General features: G+C 39.4%; 1 protein-coding gene across 10 annotated transcripts in view; it reads left to right on the top strand.

Moving 5' to 3' along the window:
• The window catches only part of ENPP2 (ectonucleotide pyrophosphatase/phosphodiesterase 2), a 101,178-nt gene that overhangs the window by 54,806 nt on the left and 24,671 nt on the right, over window positions 1-21,701 (top strand). For 6 of the 10 annotated variants that reach the window (XM_074352968.1, XM_074352966.1, XM_074352967.1 and 3 more), the window contains 8 exons: window positions 88-143; window positions 4,667-4,732; window positions 5,422-5,494; window positions 10,154-10,309; window positions 12,309-12,417; window positions 15,164-15,289; window positions 18,547-18,578; window positions 19,272-19,399. In XM_074352968.1, the coding sequence (XP_074209069.1) occupies window positions 88-143; window positions 4,667-4,732; window positions 5,422-5,494; window positions 10,154-10,309; window positions 12,309-12,417; window positions 15,164-15,289; window positions 18,547-18,578; window positions 19,272-19,399 (746 nt within the window). The remainder of the gene's footprint in view (window positions 1-87; window positions 144-4,666; window positions 4,733-5,421; window positions 5,495-10,153; window positions 10,310-12,308; window positions 12,418-15,163; window positions 15,290-18,546; window positions 18,579-19,271; window positions 19,400-21,701) is intronic. The other 4 variants (XM_074352970.1, XM_074352969.1, XM_074352973.1 and 1 more) reach the window with 1 other exon arrangement.

Genomic DNA, 21,701 nt, shown 5'->3' with positions numbered 1-21,701 from the left:
TACCTGAGCTATAATATATTTTAAAGCCATTTCTTCTTTGACCAAAACTCAGAACATGTTATAAGCCTCTTATATTTTCCTCATTAGCTATGGATTACAGCGACCAAGCAAGGGGTGAACGCTGGGACATTCTTCTGGTCTGTGTAAGTTACCTTTATTTTGTCAATGTTTGTAAAATTACAATTATGATTCAATTTATGAAACATTCATTCAGTCTGATTTCCTTTCAGTTAAATGTTAACATACTCCAACTTATGGATATTTTCTGATTCAAAATAACCTTCCAGGCTTTTTTTTTTGAAGAGATCCTCTCTCTGTCTCTCCTTCCATCTCCACCTTCTTTTCCTCTTCCCTCTTTTTTCCCATCTTTTCTTAATAGAATGTAAGGAAGAACTTCTCTTCTACTTCTAGTCATCAGGAAGCTTCAGGATTTCCCTAATAAGAAAAAAGGAACTACTCTTCCCCACAGAAGTGATGGGGAGATTTGTAGTTAATGTTCAGAAAAAAGTCTTAAGATGAAACTTACCTAATAAAAGTGTCAACATGATTATTTTTTGAGGCTCCTTAGTAAGAAAAGGAATCTGTTTCAAATTTCATGGGGATTTTATTCCCACTGAGATGTTCTTTCCATCTTTTTTTTTTAAACCACCTAAAGCTGTTTTCGTATTTGCCTCTTATGCCTTAACAAAAATCTGACTATTCTATAATAGTAGTGTGCTGAGAGCAATCACAGGTTCACATTAATCCAGAATGGTACTGCCTATATTCTCCAAATTCAGAAATAAAGCAGCTTTTTCAAATTTGAAGAGCTAAATTGAAATTGGTTTCAGTGATTTGAAGCTGACAGAGTGTCCCTTAAAAGTCTCCACCTACCAACCCCTCACTTTTTTAAGAGAGATTTTTCTCAGTTGAGAAATAAGTGTAAGTTCAAAATGACAGGTTGATTTACCAGTTTAATCTTATGCATTACATTTTTTAACCCTTGACTGTCCTTGATGCTTATAGAAGTGATTTCTTCTGTTCCACAACATATTTGCCTGGCAAAATGGAGAGGTGCCAACAGCATAATTAATACTTAGTCCCCACCTTCACTGCCCCCCCCAAACTGCTGTAGAGCTTCATTGAAAAGGCTTAGTGTTCTGGTTTTGAATGGCAATTTTCTCCACCCAGTTCAAACCTTCTAAGAAGGTGGCTTTTGTGTGCTCCAAAGATGTCTGCAGTTTTTGCTTTGCTTCTCAGACAATTATTCTTTTATCTCTATGTCCAGGAAGTGACTTGGATTTTTTAATTTTCTTTCTTTATAAAAAAGTCTTTCTTAGAATTAAAAGAACACACAACATGGTCATGACTCCAGCTATTTAGTGGAATATCTGCCAAGGAAATCCACACATAGTACATTATGAAAATTTTTAAATTTAAAACCAGATTCAAACCATAGACTTAGACTTTGAAGGTCATCTTTTCCACCTGGTTCTGTACTGCAACCTAGCATTAGTCTTTCATTTTGAAATCATCCTCGGCTGATGCTCCATTGCATTCTTTTATGTCAATTCATGGTCAAAGGCAGTAATTCTCCCGAAATATGGGTATCTAGATTGAGTCTAATCCCAGCTCTGTCACTTACTGGACTGCTGGCCTTAGACAGGTGATTTAATCTCTCAATAAACCAATATCCTCATCCTTAAATAGGATTGATCACGTCTGCACGATGTGTGTGAAGGGCGGTGTGAAGATACAATGAGTTAACTTATTTAAAGTGCTTAGTAGGGTAATTAGTACATAGAGAACAACCAGCAAATGGTATTTGTTTTCTTACTCACGTTATCTCTTTCAACAATGACCAGACAATGGCTATGTCTGTCCTATGGTAATTGTTCCCCTTTACCACTCAAGGCCTCATCTAGTTCATCTTCCATTTTTCTTACTTTTTTTTTCTTTTTCTGACCATATCTAATGTACTTGATCTCATAACAAATTCTTTATCAATCAAAGATGGTAAAGACGACAGCAAGAACCCCATTTCCCTTTCTGTTAAGAATACAGTCTTCCTTTGTCAGATCTGTTTATGCATGGTCTCTGTCAAGTATTTTAAACACTGATAGCTGAGGACCATGTCTCTTTTGGTCTGTGAGGTTATTTCATAAAGATAATCTAGAACTCCTAGGGAACTTAGAGGCCACTGCGTCCAACCCCTCATGTTTGAGATCAGAATGCCAAGGCTTAGAGACGTGAAATGTCATACCCAAGGTCACACTTACAGTGGCTACTCAGACCTCCACAGTTTTCATCTCATGCTCTTACCGCTCACATGCACTCAGCCCCTGCCCAGAAAACGATAATCACCTGCTTATCTTTACAAGCAGAGAATGGTGACTTCTCCTTACTAGGTTCTTTTTTTTTTTTCTTTTGGTAGGAATATCTTGTATCTTTATTTATATTCACACAAATGCCTTGAACATAATATGCTTTTAACAAATATTTCATGAATGAATGTGTAATTTCTGTGGACCTGTGAATCCAGTACATAATGATAAAAGCTAGCATTTTTCTATGTGCCTGGCACTATTCTAAGTGCTTTACATGTGTTCTCTCTTTTAATCCTCACAGCAATCTTATAAGATAGGTACTATTATTATCCTCATCTTATAGAGACACTGAAAGGTTAAATAATTTGCCGATCTCATCACTAACACAAACCCAGGCATTCTGGCCTCAGAGTTGATGCCTTTTTCCCCTGCTCTCTACTGTTCAAGTACCCCATCCAAAGAAGGCATTAAAGGGTAACCACTCTGAGCTTGACGCAAATTGTATTAGTTTGTATTTTTCCATTAGCACCAAGTGACTCCATCAGAATCCATTTTTTGTGACTTAACACCAATTTCATAAAATAAAGCAGCTTGTAGAGAGGTAGTGAAGTAAGGGAAAATGAAAAGGCTACGACATTCACTTTTTTTAAGTTAGGAAAGAATTCAAAGTATGTAATTATTTTGTTCAGATGCAGGGGATTTCTAAGGCTGAAGAATTAAATACCTCAGGCGATTAACCTGGCTTTGTTATGCCTACTTTTAATTCAATTATAGGATATAATAAACAGGGCTGCATTTATTCAATAGCATTGGAATTTGTTTAAATTAGGACTCATTTTATGGTAAACATGAGTTTTCTGGGCTGGTAGGATAGTTCTAGACAGAGAGGGGGCCAGAGGGAAGAATGACAAATCCCCCATCTGTCAGAGAAGGGGGAGTTAATGGCGGTGGGCGGTGAGGTGCAAATGGGGGAGGCTGCTTGCTCAGAGTCCTCGCCAACTCTCGCCATCTCCCATGGCTTTGAAGGTTTGTCTTTTTCCTAGCTCTCTCATGCACATGCCTACCAAAAGTAAAAGTTTAAGTGGCTCACCCAATATTCCACGATAAATTTTTGATAGTTTATTATTTTAGGTTCCCAGCAAAAGTGAACGGTGGATACAGAGATTTTCCTTATGCCTCCTGCCCCCACACATGGCCAGCCTCCCCCAATATCAACATTCCCCCACCAGAGTGGTACATTTGTTACAAATGATGAATCTCCATTAACACATCATTATCACCCAGAGACCATAGTTTACATTAGGGTTCACTCTTGGCCACAATAATTTTTACTATCCACAGTTAAGCTTGGGCTTCAGTTTAAAATTCATCATAAACATGCTTTATGCCTAGTCTTGGATGGGGAAGCAGAAAGTATGTTGTACTCCTTGTTAAGAAAGAATAAGCAACTTTTCCCACAAATGAAGATCTCACTCAGCTTGTGAGCATCTTAATGTAACTCAGCCCATGATACAGAGCTAGCTGAGAGCTCCTGAAGTGAGTGCCAGATTTAGGGTAATTATATTTCAACAGAGGAATGAGCCTTAAACACAAAAGTCATTGTGGATGAAGATTATACCCTTTTTGTCAGTCTCATAATTATATGTGCCTATTCTTGATAGATTTTTATAGAGCTGGAAGAGAATTTCAAGAATACTGTTCCTAACCCCTTATTTTATAGAGGAGATACTTAAAAGTTCCAGATTAAATAATGTTTCTAAAGTCATATAGCTATGTAGAGATAGAGTGATGACTAATTATGATCATTAATAAATGTAAGGTGTTTTTTTTTTTTTGGCATTTATTCTGTGCTAGGCATTGTACACGCCCTTGGCCTATGTTGTCTCATTTCACCCTTACAACCAAGCTGTGTGGTGTGCTTTGCTATTATCTTTATTTTACTGATGAGTAAACTGAGGCTGAGAGAGGCCACATTACCAACAAGAGCCAGGCTGGGGACGTTAAGTCCTGATCCCTTGGCGGCCACAGCTAATGGCTTTACCCACTAAGTGGCGATGACTCTGAATCCAGGGTCCTTTCTGTAGCAGAGCCTGTGATCAGCAAGGAAGAGTCTTCATTTGACTGTGAATCAGAGTTTCCAGTCTTGTCTTCGGTGGCAGAGGCTGAGCAATGTGACGCGTTGCAGATAGACATGGATGTTTAAACGCTAATTGGAAAGGGGAAATTTTACTCCAACAAAGTGAAAACAGATGGTGGTAAATAGAGAGCCCTTGGCCAGAGTGCAAGAGCAAGAGCTCATCAGGCTGCAGTTGGTGGAAAATGCAACCTAACCTCATGCTTTGCTTGTGGCTGCCCTACAGGGTCATCCCTCACGAGCGGAGGATATTAACCATCCTGCAGTGGCTCACCCTGCCAGACAACGAAAGGTATTTGTCTCCCCTCCCTGACCCTCCGTCTTCTTTTTCCAGTGCATTTCCATCTTTGGTTGGAATTGGGTGAATAACTGGCTAGACTGGGCGTTGGAAGCACAGCCAAGGTTTGGTATTATTAAAAGTTTTGTGGTTCTTAGCCTTAAGCTTGCTTCCCTAAGAAGGACTTAGGTTACAATGGACGTAGGTTATTGGGGACCATTTAATTACGTGGATTACTCCAGCTATTAATCCTGGCCACCACAGCAGAGCTTGAGGGAGTTCCCGGCTTTGATAAACAAACCAGCAGCATCTCAAGGACTGGGGAAGCATGAAGACTGACTTTTCACTTTAATGGAGTCCTTCTTTCAAGCTGTAGATTGCTTGGCCCCTGTGAATTATTACGGGGCTTTGTTATCTTGAGGATCAAAGGCCTGAGTTTGCATTCAGATTTCCCTGGTGACTTTTTATTCCTGAAGGTAGTAATCAGGCCATCACCACACCGAGGGTGGTGGAGGGGGTGGTGGGTGTGGAAGCAAGAGAAAAAAAAAAAAAAAAAGAAAGAGACGTTTTTCATGGTAAAATGGACAGTGGTTGGGCATTTAATTTACTTGATTTGAGAGGATTTTTTTTTAATGTGTAAGGATAATTGATATTCTTTGTCATGTGTGGTTTGTGGAATTCTGAACCTTCCAATTTTCCCGTAGGCCTTCAGTCTATGCCTTCTATTCCGAACAACCTGATTTCTCTGGACACAAATATGGCCCTTTTGGCCCTGAGGTTAGTAGCTTATCTTCTGCCTGGTAGAGCTTGTGGCCCTGGGCTACCTAATCTACTGACCTTATTTCAGGATTTGTACAAAGTCTTTTGGGCTGTTTGTATCTGCAAGGTAGATGCATAGTCAAAGAACTACAGGAGTAAAATCATTTTAAAACATCTCAAACATACCTGTTTTTCTTACAGGAACTTTGGTTCAGATTGATTTGATTTCAAACGTATCCTAAACTTGATGTTCATAGGAGGGGATATATTCCAGTCCTGCAGGCATCAGTCAAAAGGTGAAGGGTTGATATTTGCCGTCACTGGGATAGGAGTGGAAAAGAATCTGGAGATAAACCTGCAATACAAAACATTGCCACCGAATTTCAGCTCCCTTAAAATGATTATGCAGTTCGGAGAGGGTCGGTCAGCCAAGTAGCTCTGATTCCCTCAGCAGGTACGGGCTACCTGGCAAATTTGAGAGCATTGGACTCTTCTTTATTTGATTAATCTTGACATAGGTGGATACCTGTGGGAGCATCATTGCCATCAAGAATATGAACATGTCCATCACCCCCCAAAATGAAACACATTCTTTCCTAAAAATTTAATTGTTTTATTATTTTTTTAAAAAATTGGGGGAGGGGGAAGTAATTAGGTTTATTTATTTATTTTAATACAAGTCCTGGGGACTGAATCCATGACCTTGTGCATGCTAAGCATGAACTCTTGCCACTGAGCCATGCCCTCCCCGCTGTGAAACAAATTCTTAACTGAGAGAAATACACTGTTGAACGAATCTGTTAAGCAGAACAGCTTGACACCCTTTTGTCAAGCACTCAGGCATCTTAGCAGAGGACAGTCCATTTGTAAGTTAGTATCCCAGTGTAACTTCAAATTCAGGAGGTACGAAAGGGACTCTCGGTGTTTTACTGTGTTCCTCTGTTATCAAGAGGTGGGAATCTCCCCAGTGTTTCAGCCTAGGTCATTTTAAAATATGTTGGGATTTGCAAACCTAAATCTTAATATTTTAAATGTTTTCCACCTCTTTTCCTTACTAGAGTGGTGAGGTTTACATCAACATAATAAAATTTGATTTTCGATGAGAAAGTATTTCATAAACTCTGATGATAGAAGGAACGACCTCCTATTCTCTGATAGCCTATGGCTAGAATTAAGTTTACTATGTTCAGCATAAAGATGACTAAGGAAATACAGATATATGTGTCTTGGTTTAAGTATTTTTGATCAAAATGCAGCATATCTAAACAAAGGCAGTCAATACTAAGGAGCCATAAATATTTCTGAAGGCTTTAACATCAATTCAGTGGCGATTTTTTTTTTAAGCACTGGAAACTAATGGCTATGTGAAACCATTCTTAGTTTGGCCTTAAATCACTGAAGTCATGTAAGTCTAATGCTCTTTTTCCTAGTCCTTTGATGTTTAACCACTGGTGCATGATTATGAAACACAAATGATAAAACGAGATAAGCATCCACATACATTAAACACAGATCTTATTCTTGCCAGAATGACCATGGCTGTTTTATCTTTAGGATGATTTTCATTGAGATTAATCTAAAGGGAACAAAAGGAATCACATTTTATTAGGATGTTAAAAAACAAAAAACAAACCAAACACCAAACCCTAAGCAGTTCCACGTGCCCTATTTAAAGGTTCAATTTTGCTTGGATGACAATATCCCCCAAAAGACCCTGTGGCATAGGCAACCAGAGATTGGTAGAGCCATTTTTCTTTTAAAAGCAAGAGGCTGGTACTTAAAAGAGGTGAGGGGCTACTCCACTTGCTTGGCTGGTAAGTGAACTTGGACATAGGACTTCCGACTTCCAGACCAGGGAACCATTTAACTCTCCTTCAGTCTAGGAGATAAGCAAAGTAGTCCATTAATAAACTATGTTCCAGCCCTATGGAACATGTTCTTTATGCCAAACATTGGTTTTTTAACAATACAGGTGAGGTATAATTCTTAGAATTCTCATTTCCTTAAAAGTTATATGGCTTAGCAATGAATGTTCTTCATCCATGAACATCTCTGGATTTCTAGTATGTGTAGTTCTGTTATAATTACTTACTTTGAAAGTGTGTGTATGTGTGTTTTAATCAAGAAATAAACAAAAAGTTTTTTTTTTAAGTATCAAGCAGTGATAAATGAAGCATAAGATGCTTTAATTTGCTGTAATGATTTTTCTACGCTCAGGATTCTCATGCATTTACAAACAGATTTTTTTTTCCTGAGTATTTTTGAATTAAGAGTTGGAAGTATTCATGCTATGTTCCTTTTCGTATTAATGCTTCTTGTAACTAGGATATTCTTATATCTATGGGGTAAAACGCTAGTGATGAGGTATCTTGGAAAGTATTTTCAGTTATGATAACCTGAGAACTTGGTCATTTTCTTCTGATAAGGCAAGGAGTATTTTCAGATGTCAACTATTTCTCATTTGACAAGAATCTTATTTTTTACTGAAAGAAAAACAAAAGAGTTTATACTTTTAAAACATGAAACCAAAGCCAACAAAACTTCTCTTCCATGGTAGACTAATTGGTTTATCTGCCTGTATGTCTCTCATTTATTATGCATGTAAAGATTATACTTTCTGCAGTATTATTTTTACAATCAGTAACATGTTATCTTTTACATCTAATGAGAAAATACCTTGCATTTGAGATGTAATTGAAATGATTCGATCTAGCAAAATGTTGTGTGCTACAACACGGTTGAAGTTTGTGCTTTATTCACTTGAGTATACTTTTTTCAGGACAATTCACAAAGGCTATTAAATGAGATGACCAGAGATTGAGCTAATAGCGCCAAGAGATGGTGTGTTGCTCCTGGTTTCATAGTGTAATGGTGAATGTTCAGAAATATGCTTGCTTTTGGTTATTGGCGCAACCTTTTTCTCTTTGACCTTCTGTGCTTTCTCTGTGACCCTTGGTTCGGCTGCTCTTCGAGGCCTAGAGGCAGAGCTTTGGCTGGCTAGTTACTACTCCAGATGGCAAAGTATCCTTCTGAAAAGCAGGGAAATTTGCCCCTCTCCTTCCCATCCTTTTAATAACCTCAGGCTAAATCTTCTAAAGTCAAGACTAAAGTATGGCTGGTCAGTGAAAACTTAGCTTTCGTCTACCTCTAACATTCGAAGAAGGAAATATATGCCATATAATCACTGGATGAAAACTCATTTTGACTAAATCCTGTTTCTCCCGCTGCTCCTCTAACCTGCTGCAATCGAAAGGGCTCGCCTTTGGAGTCTTCGGAATGTTGAGGTCTCTTGCAAATGGCCGAGTGTCTGACGGGCAGACTTGAGCGCTAGCTGAATGTACTTGGTGACCATGAAATGGTAAACCCTCTTTTTCCTTTTTCCTCTCTTCTCATGGAGAATTGGCTAAAACTAGAAGCACTTAAAAAAAAAAAAAAACAAACCCAAAACAACCCAGAGTCTGTGGGGCTGTGTCTTTTAACTGCTCTGCCAAAGAGAGAGGACGAGACAGCAGTGGAAGGGCCTTTGTAGTCGCTTGCTCTGGAAACAGTGACATCGCATGGCAGATGGCCTCCTTTTTGGACCCACTAACATTGTTTCTCCTCCTGCCCCTTCTTGCATCTGAATGATCCTCTGGACAGTCCTACCAAGAGAAGCCAGCTAGGTAGCCAGCAGGGCTTGCTGCTTTAATTCACCTTTGCACCATCAGCAAATCAGGGGCCTGTTTTTCTCCAGCATTTGGAAGTCCCACTAGGGTATCTTCCTTACTCAGTGTATGTGTCAGCTCTTACTGCTCTTTGATTTTCAAAACAAGATGCATAGTGTTGCCACTCCCCACAGCCTGATCTCCCAAAGGGGTTTCTAACAGAAAGAGCAGAAGTAGACTCTTCCTTGGCGTGATATACACACCAAGATGAAGAGATCTTGATGATTTTTTTTTACATTTTTTACCTAATTTTACAAGAGGATTTTTTAAAAGACAGTTCTGTTTATGGTTACCTCTTGACTTAGAGTTCCTCTGTACCAGAAGCCTAAATTGCCAATGAGATGTTCTCTCTCCTGATTTGTGGAAGCACATTCATGACCAAGGAGGATTGCTTGGTATTTTTATGTTTCATTCCATCCTTGGCATTAAAATTTTTTTCCTGATCCTTTCCATTGAAGGTGACAGTTGTTTTGATATATTTCGTGGTATGAACAGATACCTATCAGAATCTGAATTGGAACGACCTGTATGAATCCCTTTGCACCTTGAAATGACCAAGCGATGAATATTCTACTTAGTTTTCAGCTAGCACTTTATAAATGGAGAGCTTTTCACAAGCAATGACCTGCCTCTCCATAACACAGGAGTTGTGTCATGCAGAACTCTGTGTCACCTTCAGATGTATCCACAAGTAGGCTCCCCAGTCAAAAGAGACCCACATAACTAGATTCTCTTAAATTATATTCTTGTTCTCAGTGGAGAAGCTGTGCCAGCAGCATCAAGATCCATTCAGGCGGCTTTTCTCAGTAGAGTTCCCCCAATCATCCCTCATACCAACTTTTTCTCACTTACGGAGTCTGAGCTTTTTTTAACTAAGACCCCACTGACCCCAGAAAGCAAAGTGTGGGCTTTATCATCTGACCCAGAGGGACAGACGGCTTCTGAGCCCAGACATCTCTATCCGCCAGTACAGGAGAGTAGTTATGGCTCACCTTTTACTCCGGCTAAGAGACCTAAGAGGAAGGTTACCCCTAAGAGGAGACAGGAAAGACCAGTTACTCCTCCAAAGAAAAGAAGAAGAAAATTACATAAGATGGATCATTATGCTGCGGAAACTCGTCAGGACAAAGTAAGTTGATCTATTGTTCCAAAGCTTTGTGGTGGGCAGGTCTGAGTTGAAGGTTTCCTTCAGTGCCTTGATCTGAAAATCAGCTAAACAAGTTTCAGGAAAAATCTGGTACATCATCCTTGGCTTTAAGTCCAGAAAATCTGGTACTTCAGACATTAACCCTGATGTGAAGACTTCTTGAACTTTCAGCCAGGAAAAAAGAGCCTTCTACTTTCTTTAGAGTCAGTTGCCCTAAAACTAGTGTGAACATTTAGGTTTGAACTAATGCTAAGAAGGCTATTGGTTTTGCTTGCACTTCTCCATAGAATTTGTCAGAGTGCTTTGTAGCCTTGGTTCTTAAGAACAACCCAGTGAGGTAGTCAGGGAAATCCTCAAAAAACAGTGTAGGTTAAAACTCAGTAGAATATCGGATTCGATTATTGGTCAATACCTTCAAGTTCAGAGGAGGTCTTGGGTAGTAGACAAAGGAATAGCTGAGACAGAAGGAGAGAGGAAACAATGGGTAGACAGAAGTGGATGTGTTTTCTTATTGAGGTAAGAGCCATGTCTGCTCTTTTCTTTACATCCAGAATAGCTTATAGGTTGTTACTTTTCTTGAAACCTTCAGATACCTCTGAGGTGCTATCTTCTTTATGATTGTTTGGACTAATCACTAAGAAGTAGGTTCTGGATTTTAATCTGAGTCGTCTTGTTGAATAAAATAAAATAATTTGTTGCCAAGGTTGACATATGTTGTGCATTTGGTATTTCTTCGTGTAGGTGAAGGTCTTAGAGGAGAGCATGATTTACTCAGAAGCAAATCCCGCCTAGGCCAGCATCTCTTAGTCTTTTCAGAGTTTGCCGCACGTATCATTCTGAAACTTTCACTTGTGACTTACTCCTTGGAACAGAATTTGAAATACTGACTCCTGTCATGAAGAAAACAAGTTTACACCTGATTTTACTGATGACATGATATGAGGAAAGATCTTGAGTCATCTGAGAAGATGCTGAAGGAAGATAATACTATGTGTCTGAGTGAAAAAAGATGTGCAAATCCCTTCTGTTCTTATCTCTGTCACCTGGAGTGGATGTGATTGTAGCTTAGTAGTCAGATTCAGCTGAAGTACTGTTAAGTGTTTATCTGATGTATGTTTCTTGAAAATCTTTCCATTACACAGAGATGAGAATGAAAGGCGTGCCTCTAGTATGTGGGAACATTTATACTGTTAGAAACTTCCGTTTGCAGCAAGAACATGGGATGGATTATGATTCTTATGCTTTGGAAATGTGCTTCAGAGAACTGAGTTTTCATTTTTTGTTAGGCTAAATAAGAAATCTTCTAGAACAAGCTCAACAATTCACTTCTGTTTAAGTTTGGATTCTTGGAGATTTTTATTGTACTCAAAATCAGCTTGAAAGGGGCTAACTTGAGAAGTAGTAGCCTATTTCTTAGAAGGGGTCCTTCTATTAAGAATCTATGTTGTCATAAATTAACAGTTAAGGTTTTTGGAACGTTAGATGGATCTCATTGTATTAATGATGTTCTAATTTGGCATCCAGTGGAAGGTTACCATTTAACCTCAGAACTACTTTGATTCTCTTGGCCTCCATCTTCTTGCCATGGTTCAAAGTCTAGGTGATTCACATGGGGAAAAAGAGGCTTAAACTATCCATCTAATTTTCTGATCACTTTCAAAATTCTTGGATTTAAAGAACATCGTTACATTTTAGAAAGGCCATTTTATCTCTTTAAAAAAAAGAGTTGCCCTTAATATTTTGACTTTTTAATTAAAGAATCTTGAAAGGGATTGGATGAGGAGAAGTTTTATGTTCCTGAAAGAACACAAATAAAAGTGCTTAGACCAGATTTCCATTAAGAATGGCAGGAAATCTCCCTAGACAAAGCTCTGCCTCTGGGCCTGAAGTTTTCTTTCCAGAAGGTTCTAGGGGTAGAAGATCTATGAGATACTGAAAGGGGAAAAAAAACCTTCAGAGACTAATTTGCTCCTTTTTCCAGATGACAAATCCTCTGAGGGAAATTGACAAAACAGTGGGGCAATTAATGGATGGACTGAAACAACTAAAGCTGCATCGCTGTGTGAATGTCATCTTTGTTGGAGACCATGGTAAAGCTGTGTTTCTTCTTTGCTAATATGGTAGATGGATAAATGTTTCTGATGGTCTTGGGGCAACCTTTGCCTTCAGAATCCCAGGTTGTATTCTTCACCCTCTTCCCCTCTTCTTCAGGATGGGGAAAGAAATCGAGCCACAACTTAAAACCAACAGACGACCTGAGATGACCCTGTGTTCATTTTGATCAAAACCAGGGACTTCCTGTATCTTTCTGTTCTTTGCAGGAAAAGCCTTTCTACAAAAATCTGTCTCCTATTAAAGAGTTGCAGACAATTCACTTGTGATATTAAGAGCTTGCTCTGTGAATGTGACATATGCCCACTAGCCACATCCCCCAAAGGAACCCACAGAGTTCATGTGGCTAAAAATTAAATCTAAACATGATAAAGGGGCAGAGACATAGGATTCTTGTCAAAGAAGTGTCATATAAGTAAAATGATTTCCATGCATTCACTGAGTGAATTCAAGACCCAAACCAGAGGACTCTGCTTGGGTAGAGAAGACTGTTAAAGAGAGGAAGAAGCTCTTTAGGAAGCAGTTCTTCTAAATCACTGTATAACGTAGAAACATTCATGGACCAAGAGCATCAGAAACATTATATGTTTATAGAGCTGAAGGGGGACCATCAGAGAGCATTCTTATTTCACAAGTGTGCAGCCTAAGTTCCGGAGAGTGCCTCCTGCATTCCAGAACTAGCAAATTGCAATTGTGACCCTGGACTATGGGGCTTCTCCCTTCTAGGAGAGGATTTGGAAGAAGAAAATTGACTCATTGATAGTTCTGTTAAGAAGGGCAGATAAATCTCCCTAATCAAAACTCTGCTCTGGGCCTGAAGTTTTCTTTACAGAATGTTCTAGAAAATCTATGAGAAATTAAAAAAAAAAAAAAAAAGCCCTGGGACTAACTTGCTCTTTTGCAGGGAATAAATCCCTGTGACCATCTGCAAAATCATGCTCCATGAGTTTGATCTGGTGGAGACCTGCAGATAGGACAGAGAATTTGGAGCATGTGACACAGCTAATTCAATTTAAGTTGCCCAGAGGTGTCAAGAACATTTGGTCACATGGTGGAGCCAGATGTCTAAGAAGTAGATGGGTCCCAATGAGTCACATGCTGGAGCACTGTAAAAGCCATGGCTGAATTAAAACCTTGTCATGCCAGTGTGCAGACTTCTGGGATGAATAGATTGCATAGCATCTCTTCCTTAAAAGGTGGTATGGTCTAGTGTTTCAGAGCCTGGGCTTTGGAGTAAGAATGAGTTTCAGTGGAGCTCAAATTGCACTGTGCCACTTATAAGCCTATCCAAGTCTCAGCCTTCTCTTCCATAGAGTGAGGACACTAACGTCACCTACACAGAGTTAGTTGGGAGGATGAAGGGTGATGATGCTTGAGAAGCACTTTGAAAGCAAGAGAGATGGTTCACCACTGGCGGGACATAAGGTGACTTAGAAATGTAGCAAATGGAAGATCCTTCTAGTCTTCCACTAATATATATTTAGAGACTTCCCTTTCCTGGATTGATGTTGTACTAGAACATGAGATGTTTATTGTTTTTTCTTTCTTCCTGAGATTTAAATATTAAAAATCAGGATATATAGCCCTTCTGCTCTGTTGTTCCTTCCAATTTGTATTTAAAAAAAAAGGGGGGGGGGGAGTCTGGATCTAGGACCCCAGAAAGTGATAATTTGAATTTTACCAGCTCTGGGCCACTCTGGGTTATATTTTTTAATTCCAAAAACTTAGGGAATCCTTTACAGTATCATTTATGTTCTCCCTCTTAAAGAACATTCAGATATTGGGTTGTACAAAATAATGGCTTAAACTTTTTATAGTGCCATCTCATCTGATAAATTCTGAAATGACAATAAAGTTCTCTTCCAGCCTCCATGGTTTGTGATTCAAAGATTTGAGCTTGCTTTTTTTTTTTTAATTTATTTTTTAACATTGATCAAGAACTTTTCCTTAATGGTAGGCAGGGAACAAATCTTGGGTGAGTGGGGAGAATATTTGTTGGTTTAAAAAATTCCCTACCTAGACCCTTTTTGTGTTCTAGTTGCAAGCTTTCAGTTTTGACTGATTACCTTGTTTACGACTTGTTTTCAGCGTTATTTTGTTTTTCAGTTTGGGTGGTCATGGGGCGGACATTTTTCTTTCTCATCTCTTGTTGCCAGTATTGTTCTGTCAGTAACATCCAAGGCCACCAGTGGAGGCAGTGAGGACTGGTGATTATGTGCTCAAGTCAGAAGATATATTAGAGAGAGAGAGTTGGAAAATGACATTTTGTAAAAGAGACACAGAACTATATATTCCAGTTATTTACACCACCTCCAGCTGGGAAGAGTTTAAAGCAATCTAGGATTTTTTTTTTTTTAAAGAATATATCTTTTTCATAATGACCATGTATATAGTTTTTTTTTTTTTTTTTTTTTTTTTTTTTAAGATCATGGTTACTTCCTTTGTCTTGTTGTTCTTGCTGAATGGCTTCAAATGATAATTGAGATGATGTGTTTTCAACCTTCTGGTGCTGCAAGATGATGTGACTAAGTCAAAGTCTGGTGAAAAGATTATATAAAGAAGCATTACAAAATTTAAAGTCAAGTTAAGAAATCTCAGAAGCGAGGGGCCCCCACATTAAGTTGTTAAAAGCAAATTAAGGAGATACTTGAATATTATCTTTAGTGTCTGTGTTGAGATATTAATTTTATAATTGCCTGAAAATGCTTTCTTTTTTTCCTGTAGGAATGGAAGATGTCACATGTGATAGGACTGAATTCTTGAGCAATTACCTGACTAACGTGGATGACATTACTTTAGTGCCTGGAACCCTAGGAAGAATTCGATCCAAATTTAGCAATAATGCTAAATGTAAGTTGACTCTTAAAGTGCCAAGCTGTTAGAATGGTAATTTAGTGGAGTGAGAAAGGGCTTGTTCTCTGAGGCTGGGCTACTTGGGTAGAATCCCTGGCTTTGCTACTTCTTAGCCGAGTGAACTTAAATAAGTCATTTAAACTCTAAACCTCAGGGATTTTGTTTTTGTTTTTGTTTTTAATCTGAAGAAAGAGAATGATAATAACAGCTAGCTCATGGGAGTTGTTGTGAAAATGAATCTATGTGTATCACTTAGAACAGTTCCTGGCACATGGTAGCATTATATAAATATTTGCTCTTGTTTTTATCATGTGGAAAACACACTTAATTTGAGGCATGTGTATGACCATAAACTTCTGTTTACAAGAGAAAAACTTTCCAAGAAGAGGTTCAGGCTTACTCTTGAGCGGAAGCTGGGGAGTCCATGACAGCGTTGACAGAACCACACTCAGACCCTGAACCTTCCCAGGAGCATGGTTGAAGGGGACCCTTCACCTTTATAAAAGTGATCGACAGAACCCAGGAGAAACTATTAAGCCCTTGGAAAGTGGCAGCTGTTTTAAAAGATTAGAGATAAACAGGAATAATCTTATCATCACTCATATTTTACACATTTGGGATCTGATACGCCACTGATGAGAACTTTGATTTATGGGCTCGGATATTTTATGTATTGCCCAACCACCTAGCTTTTGAGAAGTGTATAGTTTTATTGGAAACATGCTGCATTTTGGGGGAAAAAAAGACTCCTTTAGCATTTTTAGCCTTGGGAATAAGAAACCATTGGCATCAAGCATAAAGCTTTGGAAAATTAAGTTTTTCCCAAACGATGTTCCTGAGTCAACACAAATGGGAACTGTTCCAAGGTCAACTCCAGGCAACGCTGTGAAATAAACAGTGTTGGTGGCTCTGCCTTCTCTTTTCCATGCTTTTCTGTCTTCTGTGTCCTCTCTTCTCCTCTGCTCACTTGAGATAGGCAGGCTCTCTCCAGAGACGGCCTGCCAAGTCACTACGTAACCTCATGAATTAGTATTTGCATTTTAGGGCTTGCGCAAGAAAGGTTTTATCTATTTTGAAAGGTATTTGAGACATCAGTGAAAGTAATGGAGGGGTTGTTTTAAGGGGAAAGAAAAACTTTCCTGGGGCCAATGAAATGATAACTACCAATAATTAAATGTTTTGTAATTTTACAAAACACTTTGATACACTTTGTGAGGGACAGGCGAGCAGGGTGGTTAAGAGCACAGCCAGCGTGGCAAGGTGTCCGGGGTCAAATCTCAGCTCTGCCGGCTGCTCACGCTGTCACCTTGGGTAAGCCACTTAAATACTCTGTGCCTCGGTTTCCTCATCTGTAAAATAAGGTTGCTGGGAAGATTAAAGGAGAGCTTATCTACATATCACTTAGACTAGTGTTTAGCACATAGTCAAAGCTATACAAATGTTAGTTACGACAGTGACGTTTTCGTCACATCACTCTTGCAGCCAGATTATACACACACCATCTTACTTAATCATTCCAATGGCCCTATGTGACAGCTATTGTATCCCCTCTTATAAACAGTAACAATCAAGGCTCAGAGAGAGGCGAGGTTACTGGCTACGAGTATGACAGTGGCAGGGCTGGGATTTCAACCCAGGTGCTTAACTGAGTTTTAACCACCACCTTGCACTGGGGGTCCTTTCTGCTCTCACAAAGTGGGAGCTGTCAGCTGAAGAGGACTGAGTAGTTTGGAATTGTAGGATTGGTGTCCCCCACATGGGCTCAGACATCTGTTATTTCCTAGAAGTTCTCTGGGATTTGTCTGAGCTATTTATTTTTCTTCATTATCAAAGAATATGAGCTTAACACTGTTTGGTTCCTTTGAGGACTGTGGTTTATGAGGCCACAGTGTGTCTCAGTTCAAAGCATGGCTTGCTCAGTCAGATTGCCCGTAGGGTCCCAGTGTGCATGTGCGCCCTGCCGCCACCTTCTAAATGCTCATTGGCTTAGCAAGGATTCTAACAGCACCTACCTCCCGGAGTGGTTGTGAAAGACCAGAGAGACAGTGTCTGCAAAGCTCTTACAGGGAGACTGCACGTTGTATGCACACAATTTGGGTTAATTATTATTGCTCTCATGATTACTGATTTGCTTGCCATTAAAAGATGTAACTAAATTTTAACCCCAGTTTAAGCAGAAGGGACTCCATTTTTACCTTTGGATTTCACAGCTTTAGAACTAAGATTCTGAACATTGTCTTTGAAGAGTGTATATGTATGCTGCAAGGCAAGCTTCTTCATGCATTTGCAACAAATATGAACTAATATTTATTTATACTTATTAACCAATGTTTATTGAGTGCTTACGATGCACCAGGCCCCAGGGATGCAGCAGGAAGTGACAGAGACATGACCTGCTCTACTGGTGTTTATATTCCAGGGACAGCTGCCTCCTGACTGTTGGTATCTCTTCTGAGCGCTGCTTTCCTTTTCTGCTGATTCTATAATGACATACTGAAGCAAATTTTTTTGAAAACAGAACAAAAATCCAAGCAACATACAATCTCCTCTTTCCCCCTACACCCCCCCCCCCCGCAAAAGGGGACCTTCAGATAGTGTAATCCTGTCCACAGTTTACACAGAGCCATCATTTACATAGCTTTGCTTTTAGCTCGTACAGGGTATTGACTAAAATATCCTTTGTTTGCCGGTGGTGAAAATAAAGGGGGTGCATGCATGTGTGTCTGTGGCTGGAAGGGGGCAGCTACCTATGTAATTAGACCTGTGATGTCACCGAGGAAACAAAACTCCCTTTAAAAAAATGTAACTCAATGGATTAGAAGATGTATCTTAAAGTGGATGATGGCTTGTTTCAAAGATCTGTGGATAAATAGGAAGCTTCATAAGAAGCCCCAAATACCCAGTTTAGTTCCCGATGTTAAATTTCAAGTAAACTAAATCCAGGCTGGGACCATCTGGGAGAATTTAAAGAAGCAATGTACCCAGCAATATCCTGGTGCCCTGGAAGGAGGAATTCCCTTGCAGAAGCATTAACCTGGACCCAGCAGGGACACTGACCATAGGAATTGGTCCACTTATTTTCTGCCTGTCACTTACTGAAATATTAAATACCCCCACAGTTTTACATATATTTTAAACAAAACCTAAAGTGGTAGCTCTTCTAGGAGAAAAAAAAATGGAATCTCTCGCAAAATGATTTCTCTCAGTGATTATTGCCAACTCTTTTGAAATCTTTTCCTTTTCTCTTTAAACAGATGACCCTAAAATCATTATTGCTAATCTCACGGTAAGTATCGCATGTAACCAGGCCTCTGCTTGGCGTGGCTTCCACACACTCACCTCCTGTGTTCACCTCCCCTGTGGGGTGAGAGGAGCATTTTCCTCACTGCCCTACCATCCTGTATGTTTGCTCCCCTAAGAGCTTTCAAAACTTCTGGCCTGGGGACAGCTGCAGGCTCCCTAATGGTCTTGGCAACGATACAAAATGAGAATATTTGATCTTGCCATTGAGCTGGAAAGTATTTATTTATGATTAAACAGACCCTTACTCTTTCTGAACCAGATCTGCCCACCACCCTGTTCCACCGTTTCCCCATCCAGGGTAGAGAATGTGATCACATAGGCCTGAACATGCATCCTCCTCCCTCCCCACTCCACCTCCCATCCCCGGACTTGCAGCATTTGGGAAAAGCCTTGGAGTTTGAGCTGCTCTCGGTGATGGTCTCACGATTCAGGAATGTATCTCAAAAATTTCTAACTCCCCTCTGACAACCTTCCATGTCTTCTTCAAAGTTATCTAATCGCCTTTGAATCTATTTGTTTTCAATTTTTATTATTTGATGGGGGGCTCACAAGTTCCATTTATTCACTAATTAGCCTTTGTTTGACTTAAAACCTCCTTCAGCTTTCTAGAGAAAGAATATCTTGGACTTTTCTAGAAGACACCCCACCTAAAGTCCAATATCCATTTGTATTTCAGTGTAAAAAACCAGATCAGCACTTTAAGCCTTACATGAAACAGCACCTTCCCAAACGTTTGCACTACGCCAACAATAGAAGAATTGAGGATATCCATTTATTGGTGGACCGCAGGTGGCATGTCGCAAGGTAACTTGGGCATAGGCAGTCCCTGTGTCTCATCTTTGTAACTACCTCCTTGGCACCTGGAGTGCTTTAAGGTCCTTAGCCATTATAAAAAGAAATCTCAGTTGGAAATCGCATCGTTTCCAAAGAGTTTATATGCTAGATAAACAGTTAACGCTGAGATAATTCATCTCTCGGTCCCTGATCTCAGCATCCCTGTGGCTTTTTGTAGCCTCTTAGTCCATCTTTGTGTGTATGTCTCTTTCATTTTTCAAACTAACATTCTAGCTCCTATTCTGATTACTTGAGTAAGTCAAAAGTATGGCTGGGACATTGCCTTGCCACACTGGGCTGATTTGGTCTCTGTTGATAAGACTGTAGTCTGTAGTGATATTTATAGAAGAGTTCAGAAAATGTTGTTAATCTTTACACTTCTATTACTGCGAGCATGTTTTACATTGCCTTAAATATTTCAGATGTTTGCCTTGTTTTGAGCTACAAAAGCCTCTCCAAACATGGAAGAGACTACTCCTTGCTCTTGAATCTGGTGTGGATGTGTCTGAACTCTAGCCTGTTCCAAAGAGCTAATTATCAAAAGCTTAATCCCTTTTGCACAGACCTGGAAGCAGCCCTTACCCACTCACTCTTGCTTTGACTTTCTTCTTAAGAAAAGTGTAGTAAATCCATCCGTAGTAATAACTGAACAGCTACCAGATGCAGTCTGGGTAGGTACTGGGATGAACTTACAAGGGAGAGAAGATAACGAGGAAATGTTGGTCCCTAAGAGTTCGTATCCGTATGGACCATCTGGAGATATGCATGTGACAAATACATAAATACCCTACTGCAATTGTCAGGGATACATTAGGTTAAATATGTAGGATTATGAAGAGAGATGCATAAGGACTAGAAGTTATTGAAGTCACGTAGAACAGACAAGGGGAATCTTCAAGGAAAAGTTACAAAAATGTGACCAAAATGGCTTCACTGAGTATATCTGAGTATGGGATGGCTTGGAAGAGAAAGCAAGTTTGGCACCACTGGTAGATTTAGAGGAAGAAGACCTGGGAATTGAGTAGAAGTTAAGTAAAAGATGACGACTGTTGAGCAAATTAGCGTAGACCAAAACCAAGCATTTTAATTAGCAGTAAATCTTTTAAATTTAACTCATGAATTGTTGAGTTGTTATATGCACATATCTTACTATCCCAAGTTGAAAGTACTTTTCCTAAGAGTGAGGACCCCCAAATTTAATTTCTTTGTTTTCCCCCAAGTACTTTACTTCAGTGTGATGTACTTATAGGTACTTAAGAAATATTTGTATTAATAAACATGAACATTTTTTTGAAAAGTGCTACATGACATTAAGCAAAAGGCATCTTCCTCTCAGAACAAGGAATGTCAAGTGCTTCTGATGTCTGGAAAGCAGACTTTCTGTTTTCTGTTTCTAAATAAGAGATACTGTCCAGGTGAGGCTTAGCTTTTGTTAAATATGCCACTATTACAAATGTTAAGTTTACCACTCAGTTATGCTCTCTAGTTGTGCTACTAGGTAAATTTGTATGCAAACATTTTTATAGAAGATAGATCTCCATTCATTGATTAAACATCATGTATTTTAAAAGTGTCGCCTATGTGCTTGGCATTGAGCATAGTGATGGGTACGTAGAAGCGAACCAGACAAACCTGGTCCCAGAGGGGAGAATTTTACGGTCTCGGAGCTAGTGAAGCGCATGAGCATACAGAACATAGGCATACCTCGTTTGTTCTGCACATATTGAGTTTTCAACAAATTGAAGGTTTGTGGCAACCCTGCATTGAAAAAGACTATTGGCGCCATTTTTCTAACAGCATTATTTTTTAAATTAAGGTGTGTACATTGTTTTTTCAGACATAATGCTATTGCACACTTAATAGACTTTAGTCTAGTATAAATATAACTTTTATAGGCACTGAAAAACCAAAAAATTCATATGACAATTTATTATGGTATTGACTTGCTTGGTCTGGAACCAGACGTGCAACATCTCCGAGGTGAGTCTGTACCTGTGACCACTGCTTTGCTCAGTGCCAGCACGATGTAAGAGGAGGGCACCAGGACTTCTGGTCAGGGGTCCCCATTTGTCCTGGGCTGACCATCAAAGCAAAAGTGCTTGGGGGCAAATGAACATCATCATCTTTTGATCCCCACCGGAATGATGCAGTTAAAATGGAGACAAATATGCTTGCAAAATCCACTTCATAGAGAGTTTTTTTGTTCACTGAACTTTTTTCTTTTAATCAGAATGATTTCATGAGAAATTCTGACTGTGCAACTGTTTTGCTA

This window comes from Camelus bactrianus, chromosome 25, assembly GCF_048773025.1.
Source record: "Camelus bactrianus isolate YW-2024 breed Bactrian camel chromosome 25, ASM4877302v1, whole genome shotgun sequence".
Lineage (NCBI taxonomy): Eukaryota > Metazoa > Chordata > Mammalia > Artiodactyla > Camelidae > Camelus > Camelus bactrianus.
Note: the sequence above shows the minus strand (reverse complement) of the source record. Positions and strands in the feature narration are given on the sequence as shown.